General features: G+C 39.3%; 1 protein-coding gene across 8 annotated transcripts in view; it reads right to left on the bottom strand.

The window, feature by feature from the left end:
- The window catches only part of MCF2L (MCF.2 cell line derived transforming sequence like), a 376112-nt gene that overhangs the window by 25176 nt on the left and 336977 nt on the right, over positions 1-13959 (bottom strand). For all 8 annotated transcript variants that reach the window (XM_073614529.1, XM_073614527.1, XM_073614528.1 and 5 more), the window contains 10 exons: positions 12884-12950; positions 12029-12144; positions 10486-10555; positions 9158-9250; positions 8986-9078; positions 8391-8516; positions 3323-3544; positions 1922-2014; positions 407-485; positions 147-213 (listed from right to left, as the gene is read on the bottom strand). In XM_073614529.1, coding sequence (XP_073470630.1) covers positions 147-213; positions 407-485; positions 1922-2014; positions 3323-3544; positions 8391-8516; positions 8986-9078; positions 9158-9250; positions 10486-10555; positions 12029-12144; positions 12884-12950 — 1026 coding nt within the window. The remainder of the gene's footprint in view (positions 1-146; positions 214-406; positions 486-1921; positions 2015-3322; positions 3545-8390; positions 8517-8985; positions 9079-9157; positions 9251-10485; positions 10556-12028; positions 12145-12883; positions 12951-13959) is intronic.

Below are 13959 nucleotides of genomic sequence, written 5' to 3'. Positions count from 1 at the left end.
AGACATCGATTTAACTTAAAAAGATGCAAATGTTTTCAGCAGTTTAAATACCTGGTTACCTGCAAAAGTCTCAACAAATGGGAATGGAGTACCCTAGCTGTGGTAAAAGGCATGTGGACATTAAGGATGATGTGTTCCCTGCTCACCTGGTGCTAGACTGAGTTGGTAGTGGAGAACTCTTGGTCTGCTCAACAGACTTGTGCTGGCTGGCTTCTGAAAACACACCAAACGCGCCTTTATATCAGTCAAGTAAAATATTTTGTGTGCAATAAAAGCTACAGAAAATTAAATACAGTTAAGGCAACATTAAATCAGAGGTTGTAATAAAATGTAAAAGCAATGTATCTGAGCTATATAAAGAAAACAAGTAGGAAACGACCATAAGCAGAAAAAAAGAGGAATTTACCTAAGCATGCTTGTAGCTGGCTGGTCAACACCTTTCTAATTTCATTTACCCATGTAGCTTTTATTTCAGGTGTTGGAGCCTGTCAAAAATGTTGACATATGATAGAATCATTAGACAGACATTTAAATGCATCTTCCAAACAGCATTATCTAAAGTCTCACAAATGGCATATGGTAATCCATTAAACCTGGACAAATATAATTTGGGATTAATTTACTAAAACTCGAGAGTACAAAATCTGGTGCAGCTCTGCATAGAAACCAATCAGCTTCCAGGTGTTTTTGTCAAAGCCCAATTGAACAAGCTGAAGTTAGAAGTTGATTGGCTGCCATGTACAGCTGCACCAGATTTTGCACTCTCCAGTTTTAGTAAATCAACCCCTGTATGCAAAAAAAGTTAAATACCCAAGTGTACAAACTCTTGTCTTAAAATAAGCACTTATTGTATATTTCCATATTAGGAATGCAACGTGGTCTCAAAATTAAAACAAAAACTCCATTAATAAGTCCCAACACTAGCCAAATGTTTTTGGGGTTTAGATAAAGCAAGAGGGTTAGAAACTCTGTCATATTTTTTATTGTCATCTGTCTCCCTATTAAGAAGAATTCCCTCACCACCTGTTAGGACAGAAAGTAATGAGAAAGTTCTCAAACCAGGACACAGACATAAATAAAAACAGATTTTTTAGTAGAGTGGGGAAAAGTTACAACTTTTATATGCTTTTATTGTGGTCTGTTGCCACGTGATTATTTTATACACAACAGTTTTAAACAAATCATTTTTTATACACAGTAATGCTAAACAATATAACTATGCCTCTCTTTAACCAGGGCAATCTGCAGGCTGGAGCCACGTTTGCAAACAAAATGCTAGTGATCACTATATTTGGCCGTCATGGTGGTCCACATGATTGAGGAACATGCTGATTGGTTCCTTTTCTTTAACATGAGACCTGAACCTGTGATTGACAGCTCAGTCTCAAAATTGGAGCACACACAGATGTGCACCACCTATTCACAGCTATATTATAGTGTAATGTTGCAACAGCATAGGAAGCAGAGTATGAAAACATTAATTTACAGACTGCAGATGCCAAACAGGTAAGCATGATGAGTTTAGGAATCTGCTCTATGGCATTAGTGCTGTAGTAGCCCATGTAGTCTACATTCGCTTCCTTAACATAACAGGTTGAACAAATCATCGTGTTTTTAACAAGGATTGTGTTCAATACCTAAAAAGGACTTCTCACTTAAGCTACACAAATTTTTAAAATGGAATAAGTACTCCATATCCCAATCACTTTACATTAACCTCTGTGTCCTGGTGTATTATTCTGTACTTACCTTTGCATAGACACTGAAGGTTCCCCAGTGAATTTTATGGGTCTTATATGGAGCCCAAGGACTGCAAATTTATAGTGTGAGACTTCTGGATCATGATCACAGGATCAATGAGTGCTGTTCATCTTTAATGTTCATATTAAAGCATTAGTAACAGAAAGCAAAATAACATTACCTGAACAATGTAAACTTCTTCTCTTAAATTGTAAGAGATTTCAAATTTTTTGTTGTCTCCTTTTACATACTCGGTTATTCCAACATTTGCCATCTAGAAAAGAAGAAGGAAAGTTGAATTGTTTTAGTATGTAGATAGATAGATAGATGCAGAAACGTTCATGATTTCCAAAGGATAACTAAAGATGACTTTTGGCATTACAAATAACATTATACCTCAATTTAACTTTTATTTGACTTGTCTGCCATTTAAACAATGTGTATTTTTGGCAAACTTGAACAAAAGTAGAGAACAAGATACCGCTCAGGTGTGGTATGTAAAGGATGACTCAAAGGTGCTGACCCCGACTCGCTATCGCAGTGACATGCAAATGAGAAGAAAACTGATAGCACACCGCAATTGCAATCCAATAAACCTCCTTTATTCTTCAAGCATGGGAAAATAGCGCAGGATAGGTTACAGTTGACATGTTTCACACGTAGGAATGCTTAATCATGACGTTATGATTAAGCACTCCTACGTGTGAAACTTGTCAACTGTAACCTATCCTGCGCTATTGTCCCATGCTTTCAGAAAAAAGGAGGTTTTATTAGATTATAATCGCGGTGTGCTACCAGTTTTCTTCTCATTTGCAAACTTGAACAAGATAGAAGAATAATTCTTTGTAATTCAGTTTGCATAAAGATGTCCATTATTTCAAGTTCACAGTTCAAGACAACCTAAAATAAAGAACTTAATTTAAGCGATACTGATAGGCTACCATTCTAAAGCATTAGCGTTTTTTCAATTATTTACTACTGTAATGGTAAATAGACTGTGTGCTTTGCTGCTTTATATTTCCTTTCACAGATGATAAAGTGCAGTTCCACTCGGCAAGGGTATTTGCTCCAGAGCTTAGTAAATGAGGTAAAGCTTCACTTTGCAAAGAACACCCAATCACCTGCAAAGGAAAAAAAAAAAGACAGCATTTTTGCTGGCACATGATTGGATGATGGAAGTCAGCAGAGCTTCCCTCATTTACTAAGCTCTGGAGCAAATGCCCATCTCAGAGTGTGACTGCAATTGCAAAGTGCACAGTATGTTTGCCTTTAGTAAATAAACCCTTTCATGTCCTTATCACTTAATTCACATCTTTTTAGAATTAAATCACTATGCCACTAGTACGTTAGCACTTTGAAAATAAACGATAATAATATTGCTACTATAATAATCTGAACACGCACCTTAGAGGAACAATGACTTGGGCTACTTAACAAAATATTTACCTATGACATACAAGCATTTATAAAAATGGTTGTATGCTAAAATAGTTGTTGCCCTTTCTAACCATCACTATTAACATGCTCATCTGACTTGTTATAGCTTTACATGGTCATAATAGTGCAGAGAAAACAGACTTACATTTAAGGAATGTTTGAAGCTATAGGAGGGGGCCTTCTCATAGCCCTCCCCATTCTCGTCCCTCTTCTTGCAGAACAGCACAGCCTTCTCATGCAGAAACAAGTGTCTCTGCATTGGTTTAAACCTTGCCAGGTCCTTTACTTTGGAATGGCCTTTTTTATGCTCAGTCCAGACACTGAAAGAGCCTTGCATCAAAAGTTTCCCAAGATCATTCAAGTTTCCCTGGAATTAACATTGGGTATGGATGATTATTTACAAAGGAAAACATACATTTGTAACATTTTAAGTTAAATGATTGCAAATTACCAAGATGAAATAAACTAAAGATGGAAAGAAAAGAGTCAATCCTGCCCCACATGCTACTTTATATTTCCTTTCACAGATGATAAAGAAACTTAAAGTGATACTAAAGGTTCCCTTTTTTTTTTTTAACTAACAAACATGTCATAGTTAACTCCACTGTGCAGCTCGTTTTGCACAGAGTGGCCCCGAACCTGCTCTTCTGGGGTCCCTCGGCGGCTCTCTCGGCTCCTCTCCACATTAGATAAACCCCTGGGAGAAGCACTCACCCAGGGGGTTACCTTGCGGGCACGCTCCCGAGTCCAGCATTCGGCGTCCATAAACGCTGAATGCAGGACTGGGCCCTGCCCCCCAGCAGCCGCATCATTGGATTTGATTGACAGCAGCAGGATCCAATGGCTGCACTGCTATCAATCTATCCAATCAACAGCCAAGAACCCCCCAGCCAAGATGAAGATATTTGCCAGCACACCATGGAACAGCGTAGCTAGCGCCCAAATGTGTAATTTATTGCATGATGACAACACAAGGAGAGTGCAATGTTTCGGAGTCACACAGGACCCCTTCATCAGGCATGTGATAAATGTGGAAAAACAGTGGAAAATATTTAAAGAAACATCAACCAAAAAGAGAAGCTCCTCCCACCCACAGACTGGTCTGATGTCACAAATCCCGCCAAAAAAACACTAACAAATGTTTAAAAAAAAAAAAAAGAAAATTTTCATGAATGAAAGAAAAGCAAATGACAAAGGAAGGTTTAGAAAAAAGTATTATGAAACTGTCATCATGGTACCTTCTTGATAATGTTGAAAACCATTGTGGGGATGAAACAGCTGTAAGGGAACATCAGGCTGCAGCGCACGATCCTGCAACGGATCGGCGCCAGTGCAGGGATCGGAGGCTGTGGGGTGAGATTCCAGCAATAATCATAGGACGCGCTTGCGTCATGTGGCGGTAACCGGGGCAACAGGGAACGCTGAAGTGCCTGGTATACCAGCGTATGAGGGAGACAACAGCGGCCGCTGACTGTGCCTGCGCGATTGGCCGGCGGTAGCTAAACAACGAGGGACGCTGCTGTGCTGGGGCCGCCGATGTCATGGAAACGAGTTATGTCAGCGGACCCCGCCCCTAAGCTGGAATATGTCAAAGTAAGGGAGGTGGGTAAGCAGGGTGAAGTGAGAATGCAAGAAGTGAGAACGAAATCGAGGAGAGAGAGTAGGAGGAGAGAAGAGAAGGAAATAAGAGCGAAGAGTTTAAACAAACGAAGCGAAAGTAACAGACAAAGTAGATCAAGGAGAAATGATACTCAGATTCTTCTGCCAGTAAGCTCCAATCAGAAATGCGAACCAAAAGGTTTTTTTTTTCCTGTCTCTAAACGTTGAGCTCAAAATACGCCTGTAATCGTCCTAATGTGCAAGGACACATAGGATAACATTGAGCTGCTTCTACAGGCAGAAAACAAAACTCCTGTAGAAGCAGTGATTTTTAAGACAGTGTGTATGGAGCCTAATAATATTTTGTTTACATGTTTGCATTCTTTCGAGTCCTGATTAGAATTAGCCTGCCTATGTTACGCCCGTGTTACCATAAAAGTACAATTGTATTACTAATGTGAAACCTACGTAATCATGTGTATAAATACCTTCCATTGCATCAAATAAAACAGAACAGTTATTTTGGAAAGATGCAGAGTTTATCTTTTGTGTCTGTTCCCTACTGCAGTAGTTATTAATTTGGAACCACTAATCAATATGAGGATAGGCGTTGCCTATCTTTAAAATTTCTAGAACAGAACTTAGGTATAGGCTTTCAGGTAGAGACCTAGAGGAAGTGTCTATGGACTACGAGTGTGGTGATCAATGCATCTACAAGTCCAACTGCTGCAGTGGCAGACAGGACTCTCTGTGAATGAATAATGAGGCTATGTGGGCGAAGCCATGCAGGGCTGTTTCAATTTTGAATCAGACAGCTGCTTGGCACCATGGTACATGTTATATCCTAAATATAGCCATAACATAGTCTTAAAGGTGGAGTTAGCTTTTAACCTTTTTTGCTGCCAGGTCTGTACGGGGGGAGGGGGGGGGGGTTTACACACATTCCGGTGGCTGTAGCGACCAGGATTGTGTGTAAAATGGACAGGCAGACTCCTGCCTGTCAGGTGAAAGCATTTGGGCCGCTGCTCACACACACTCCTGGAACTGACGCCCCGGAGGCAGAAGAACAGGTACACATCTCCTCTTTTTGCTGTGCCTCGGAAAGCGATGTCTGTGATGTCACTTCCAGGTCAGGCCCTCAGTGACCCAGTTAGCATACCAGGGAAGGGATGTATTGCAGTACAATCTGCATTGCAAAACATTTAGTGGAAGCCCACAGGAGACATGCAGGGTCTTTTAGACCCTGCATGTCTCAGTAAAGAGAACCTGTCCCCTAAAAATCAGAACATAGGGGAGTTTTTGTCAGCTATGTGAAGAAAAAAAAAAAAACAAGTAAAAAAAATGTTATTTTTTGCAAGAAGATAAAGTTACACCCAAGCACATAAAATTCCCCCCAATTTTTTTTTGAGGCCCCCCCACATATATGCACGTATGAACATCAATGCATGTATCGGGGGCACCTACGTGTGAACACATCGATTGCAATACACATTACATATTGCTTTACACACCCGGAATGAGAGCAATAATTCTAGCACCAGACCTCCTCTGTAACACTAAACTAATGACTTATAGGGGGCTTTTGAAGCTTTGGCGATAGACAATATAGGGTACTGAAGTTTGTTGCCATTTCACAGGCACACACAAATTTAAAGTTTAATATGTTGGATATCCATTTACTCTGTGCAACCTTGTCTTTTATATTTCACCAAAAATGTGGGTAGTTTATTGTGTTTATGTGCCCTAAAATTCACTTTAGTGTGTTCTTTTACTTAACCCTTGTGGTAATATCGTTTGACATTTGAAACTACCACTATTTTATTCGCTAGGGTGTCTGCTTTCAGAAAATATATAATGTTTGGGGGTTTTGTCTAATCTTCAGGCCTAAAATGATTTTTTAAACATGTGCGCAAAAAACTGAAAAATGGCGTTGGCAGTGAAAAGGTTAAATCTCCTTGCTGCTGAGAGATTAAGCTGATTGTTGACAGTTATCTCATTGGATTCACATTAATCTGTGTGCTGCACATGAAGAGACTTCCAACAAGCAGTTAAAACGCTCAGTAGCAAGGAGATTTAATTATCAGTGTATTCCTAGCTGCAATTTGGTGGAGAGATCAAACTTTCAATTCATTTTTTTGTTGAAACTGCAAAGAAAACAAAAATGTAAAAATGTTGGTTTTGCTTGAACAAAAGGAAATAAGATCGAAATTGCCCTGATCTAACTTGGCAAAAAAATCCTGTAGGCAGGTGCAGTCTGTACTCCCCACTGTAGGTAGCACTCAACTAAAGCAGAAATGCAAAAGGAGAAGTAAGTTGTAAAGAACTTGGTTCCTCTAGGACTTCCTGTGGTCACAAGGAGACAGCTGTCTGATTGGACAGACAGCTGGAGGAGTAGGGACAGTGCAAGGACTACCTCGCTTCAGGAAGCCTTCCCTTTTGAGTGTGGATTGCCCAGGCCATATTCCGCTCCTCGCTGCAAATGCTGGCAGCATCTTCCAAGTCTACAGACTGCCGTTACAGCTCATAAGTGGCTCTGGACGGGCATGCCTACCCGCTGGGCATGGTTGGATTGTGTTGGACCTTTCTACAATATATTGCTATTGCCTAACTTGGACTCTGTATAATTACTGCCTATCACAGCACGCTGAAATCTGGTCACTTTTGAAGGCTTTTTTCCCTGTTTTTCATTTACTGCTCTGTTTCATGTGCACAACTGACTGAATTCTGGCAGTTTATTAAATTTGTGCGTAGTACATTGCTTAGCTTCTGATGACAATTCCCCAATTGTCATGTAATATATATTTTTAACACTGCATTTACTCATATTTTTGTTGTCCATATTACTATCATTATTATTTTTTTAGTATTCAATATTTGTTTATATATTACTAATGTTAGTAGTGAATGCTTTTCATGTGTTTTCTTTGCATTGTAATACTTTAAAATCTTAAATAAAAGAATGCCTCAGATAACATTTATTCTAACAAAACGCGTCAGCTGGAGTCCATGTCTGTGAGGTACCACGCATGCCAACCCTGTATACTGGTCAATCGACTTCTAGGATACCTTGGATCTATTAATGCTCCTTGTATACTGGATTTATGTAGGTGTTAATAAACTGTCAAACAGTTTTACAATATGTGGCTGTTTTATCTTTCCTTCATGGGCCTTACTATTTCTATATCACGCCTGTCTTGACTGTTATAATTTGGAGTCCAGACCTCTGGTAAGGAGGCGTTTTATATCAATATCGGTGGAAGTGCACTTGGGTGATCAAGATACACATCAATTATATTCACTGTAACTGGATGTTCATCAAGAATTTCACCTACATTGTTCAGAACAGCACCAGTTATTCACACTTTATGGACACCTGTTTATTCACCATCTAGGTTTAGCACGGCAACATTTTTTTGTTTCACGTTTATCACGATTGGTTCTGTTGTGTTGTTGCCAGCAGCTTGAACTTTTATATTTAGTCTGTATACCTGTGTAATAATCCTTTTGTTTAGATTGTTTAACTATACCTAACTATACCTATGCTTAAAATACTTAAAGCTGCAGTTCTAAAGTTTGTTTAACCAAATCAGTAATTGTAAAAAGTAACCACTTGCCTCATAACCAGTGATGGCTATTTGGTGCATGGAGTCGTTGACAGCCTTGAGTATACCAAGAATAGAAGCCAAAGCTTCCTGCAGATCTTCAGCTCCTTCACAGTTCTTACTGTACTTCAGCATTTCCTGAATGAAAAAAGGTTTATATTGGTAATATATGCCAAATCACAAAAATTATGTTAGTGCGATTCAGTCATCAAATTGTAATTTTTGCTGTAATATAGTGTTTAGTACACTTTTTCCTTTGTCATTGTAAACAAACAAGTCACCTGATCTGAGTATAAGACAGAATATTTTCAGAAAAGTATCTTGTGCTGGACTTTTTGCTTAGAAAAATCAGTAAGCTTTGCAAAGCCAAAGTATTGGGACGTGTTTTTTTTTTGTTTTTTTTATATACACTTTAAAAAGGTTTTTAATATTTCATTTTAGAACTTACATGTTAAAATTGAATACTTCATTGTGTCCTCAAATTAAAAAATAAAAGTCATAAATCGTTACATTGTTTGTTTCTTACAAATATGACAAATTGTTACTGCAGGTGTCCTTCCCATCGCACATTACACAACACAGTGAGGTTTGCTTCAGTAACATCTACCTTTAGTAAAAGCTGGTACTTTGTTATCCTCTGTACAGGCTTTAGTAAATAAGAGTCCAGACTAAGCTTGTGATCGAGCTTCCTCTGGCATTCCTGCAACCACAAAATATTTATATTAGATTGAGCCATGAGTTTAAATCTGATTTACAAGGCTAAAGTACTTAATGGTAACCTGGAAAAAAGCTGCATCTGAGCACTGGCGCCACAGACTTTCTGACCTGGGCTTGTTCTGGCAGTACTTCTCATAGATCTGGAAATCTTCCATCTGGGAAAAACAGTGTATTATTGGTAAAATTAAATATGTTAGTGGTTTACACAATACCATGCTTGTATTCACCATAAAAAATCTGTATAATGTCAGCTGTTGATTTCCATCACACTAGAAATGTTCTTTAAAATAAATTATGCCTTTCTCTGTGCTCAAGTAAAACTAAAGCATATGGTATTTTACATGTAATATATACACCATGGTGTGAATGATGCGAATTTAGACTGATTTGACATAGAAACCATAGACTCCATGCATTGCTGCTGTGATGTATACAACAGGGCATTCAAATCAAATAATTATAGCCTGTAAAGTGTCTCAAACAATGCAGTCCATATTTAGAGAGAAATATTATAATACATTTTAAATTTACATGTTGGTCAGTAAAACCAGCACAGGATCCATTGCTTTTGACACTGCAGCATGACTAGGAAGTGGCTAGCACTTCCAACACTGCAGCATGACTAGACAGAACTTTTAGGTGGTCCTGTGACCCAGCAATGTAGATTCAATATCATCCCTAAGCTTCCTGTGGACAATTGAGAGTGGATAGACATGCCAATTGCCTTCACACATTTGTTTTTGCATAAAGTAGCATACACCTGACTGCTCGGCCCAACCAAGTTTTCCTGGTATGACTATCTGGGGAAAAAGTGCTGAAACACCTCCAGAGCCTGCTCATCCTGTGAGACGCAATAACAATTAGAAAACGTATACTACCTGTCCAATTATTATTTCCTCTGACACCTGTTTAATTGGTACATTAAAAGGAAGCCATCAGGAGAGAATAATGGAGGCTACCATTGCTAAACCCTGTTTTTGAGAATGTTTTTTTCATGACTGCCTTGCTAAAGCTTTGGTTTCAATGCTGTCTGGGTTTCTAACCTGGAAAAACTATATAGAGATAAGTAGTCCTGACACACTTTCTCGCTCATTTACAGCATACTTTTTTCTGGGTATGTGGCTCAAAAGTACCAAAGTTAGACACAGTTAGGCATCTGGCATTTTTAGAAGGAGGCCAATAATGGCAGTCCTCACACAGCTTTCATCACAGCCATTTTAAACAAACAACCTAATTTTCTTTCTTTTTTCTTTGAGGAAATGAAAGTGTTCACTTTGCCTTGAATGTAGAATAGTTTATTCCTGGGTCACGAATATTTATTTGTGAATAAATTGTGATTTGCAAGTGTCCATATTAAAGTTGTCAGTCTATCTGTAAGTTAAATGCTTACCCTTTCCAGAAAACATCTTCCTACTAGCTCCGGATAGTCAATGTAGTTTTCCAATTCTTTCAAAAATATCCTAACAAGAAAATTTAAACTCAGTACTGGATTAACATTAAAGGTTCATACATCCTTCTTTTGCTATAAATGAGTAAATGGTCCAAATAATAATGGTCGAAATCTTAAATTTATTTAGGAAACAAAATCATTTCTGAACACGTCTGAAAAAATCTGAATCATTTCTGAAAAAATCTTTTCTGAAAATCAGAAAATGTTAAAATGCAATGTTTTTCAAAACTTTTATAGTGGAAAGCATGCATAGTTCACATGTATTTGAAGTGCAAAAAAATGACCCAAATTTTGGGTTAATATTTATGTTTAAAATAATTGCTAGTAGTAGCACTTTACATTTTAACATGCTTTCTCTTCCTTAACTTTTGTATTGTATTAAATATAGAGATTTGTACTCTGGCAAACTTCAGGAGCTCTGAGTGGCTCAGTGCACCTATTTTGTCTGTAAACTGTTGAACTATCTGCCACACAGGGAGTGTATTGTATTAATTGAGGTGGACACTTCAGTGACATAACATTTTGAGGAGCCTCAACAAACAGCAAAGCAGGAAGCATACCTGCATATGTAACCAGCAAATATGGGTCCTCTTATGTACATATATAATTTTAAACTATACATAGGAAAAAAGTGTTTCAAACATTACCATATTCCACATACAGTTTATCACGAGCAGACGTCAGGCTTCAAAAGCAGTAGCTATAGCAGTAGAGAGACTCCCACCGACCAGCAGGACTGGTATACAAGCAGGTCACCCTGGCAAATATTGCAGGCTCACCTGAGGTGCGGAGTGTCTAAGTACTAACCGGTGTTCACCAGAGCTCCTGATGGTGGAGATGGGTTTAGCTGCATGTTAGTACCAGGTCGCAGTCCTCAGGATCACCCCACCAGGAGGTGAGCAAGCCGGGGTCCAGTATCAGATACAGCAGGTAAGGATCAAACAGAAGCGTAGTCAGTAAACAAGCTAAGGGTCAGTAAAAAGTAGTTGCAGCTTGGGATCAAGCTGAAGCGTAGTTGAGGAAAAAGTCAAGGGTCAGTAATGAGTAGTAATAAAGATATGGCAGCAGGAAAGAGTGTGAGATACTGGCTGGACAATATTATGGCAAACAGGAAGTGCTGAAACATGGCTTAAATCAGGAAGTTCATGAGAGTTCAAGGTTCAGCAGAAGTTAAGGCACAAGACAGGGTTGTCCAATGGATCAGACAGGGTACTGTCCAGCATCTCAGGTAGCTCAGCGAGAAGAGTCATTGCCAGGCTCAGGAGAAGTCCCAGGTTCAAGTCCTGGCCCTGACACAATTATTAACTAGTAGCTGATGTATTTTATTTAGCAAACCTCTGGAGTCATTATACTTCCCCTTGAACAAAGATGCAGAGAATGTATAACATGCTTGTGATGTATTTCTGATTGCTACTTACAATGTATTAGCTTTCACAATGCAAGGTTAGTGTAACATTTAGAAAGTGTAAAATAAAAGGCTGACCTGTTATGAAAGTGGTAGATCTCTTCCATATTGCCAAACAATACATCCTTCTTATTGTGAAGCATTGGAGAAAGCAGGTGCATTACTAAGGGACTCTCCATTTCAGCAGCATAACCCTTAAGAAAAAAAAAAACACACTATTCGTTAATAATGTACTTCAAGCAAATTGTTTCAGAAATTTTGTTTTGTAGATAATGAAATATTTATCCATGTGACACATAGTTAGTTTTATGTGATGGTGTTTGGGACAAAACAAACCTAAAGAGAAGACCATGACTGAAAAATAAGACAATAAGATAAGACAATAAGACAATAGAATCTTACAGCAATGGCTCTTTCTTGTTTTAAAGCCAGCCTGTATAGCATACACCAGGATATCACAGAAGATGGGAAGGATCCAGCAGTTATTACATATCATTTCCCTAAGATATCTAAGCTTCTGCAAAATCTACAATATCCTGTTTGCCAAGCTTCTATTAGAGCATATATGAGGTTGAAGCTTGGCGTGGCTGTCCGAAGACTGACAGTATGAAAGTACAAAAACAGCAGTAACTAATCTGCTAGCCACACAACTCTTGCATCCTTACTTACTGCTGCAATGGCTGCAGAGTTGACAACACTTCTGTAGTTTCAATAGGGCAAGCAGAGTGTTGTTACACTCTCCAAGAAAGTGGCTATTCAACATATCTCCCAGCCAAATCAATAGGCATTTATAGTATGTTACAGGGGGGTATAGAGAAAAAAAAATACAGCAGATTGATATTTGCAGTCTAAATCCAATTTGAAGTTTTAGAACACGGTTCTACTTTAGTTTTATTAATTTTGTTAAGTTGCAAACAGTTTTTTGCTTTATACCTCAAGAACAGAGAGAAGTTCTTCAACGTAAACTCTTTCTGTCTCAATGAGTTCATTCATGACATGCCTGGAAACAAAATAACCAGATCAGCATCTAGACCAAGGGTGTTCACAAAGAATTATTATGATACATTCAAGAAAAAAGTTAAATTCTAGGTATAAAATATGAGAGTTCATGTCTTTGTACTCTTAAACTTTCATCTTTAACGTGTAACACTAAACATACAGTATATGCAAAATATCCAGTAAAAATATGGATTCATACGTATTCACCTAAATGCTTAATCTATATTAATGTCCTCTAATCTCCAACATGGCTGAGATTGGGAGTGCCAGTGCAGTGCTGCTACACTAACATTTGTCAGGTACTAAGAGCTGAAAGGGAGGTAGACCACAGCATGGGCGTCCGCAGGTAGGGGCAAGGGGGGTCAAGTGCCCCCCCTGGAATCAGGGATTGAATCTTAAATTCAGCACAGTTCTGTCGCTATCGGAGTGCGAGCAGCTCGCACCCGGGTGCCACCCACCAGTGGGGTGACACTATCAAGGTGCTGGCAAGCCCCCCATCAGTGTAGTGTGACTTTGGCTCTGTTCCCTGCTCAGTTCAGCAGAGAACTCAGTGGTGCTGTGACAGGAGAAAGGCGAGCTGCGGGCTGTCAGAGGTATCCCCCGCTCGCCCCCCTTTCTCCTGTCAGGGAGAAGAGACGGTGGTTCTCATCAGTTCCCCACCCAGCTTCCTGCCCGCTCCGTTCCTTCCCTATTTGCCATAACTGAGGGCCAATCAAAGGAGACTAGGAGAGGAGAGCATCATGGGACATGTAGTCCCAAATATTGGCGGCCCCATTTTCCACAGGGAGGAGGTTACAGCTCGATCAAGAGAGCGATTGAGAGACTGCAGCCTGGAAAAAAGCTGAGGGAGAGAGTGCTACAGGACAAAGAACGAGGAGTGTGCTGGGCAAAAGCCAGAGAGAGAGACACACTGCCCAGCACCACCAGAGAGCGAAAGACTGAGCCACTACCAGGGTACAGAAATGCTACACTACTGACCAGAGTTGCCCTCGGGAAACCCAGGGTGAGCG

Source organism: Aquarana catesbeiana, linkage group LG02, assembly GCF_042186555.1.
Source record: "Aquarana catesbeiana isolate 2022-GZ linkage group LG02, ASM4218655v1, whole genome shotgun sequence".
In the NCBI taxonomy this organism is placed as follows: Eukaryota; Metazoa; Chordata; class Amphibia; order Anura; family Ranidae; genus Aquarana; species Aquarana catesbeiana.
This window is presented reverse-complemented; position numbering and strand designations above follow the sequence as displayed.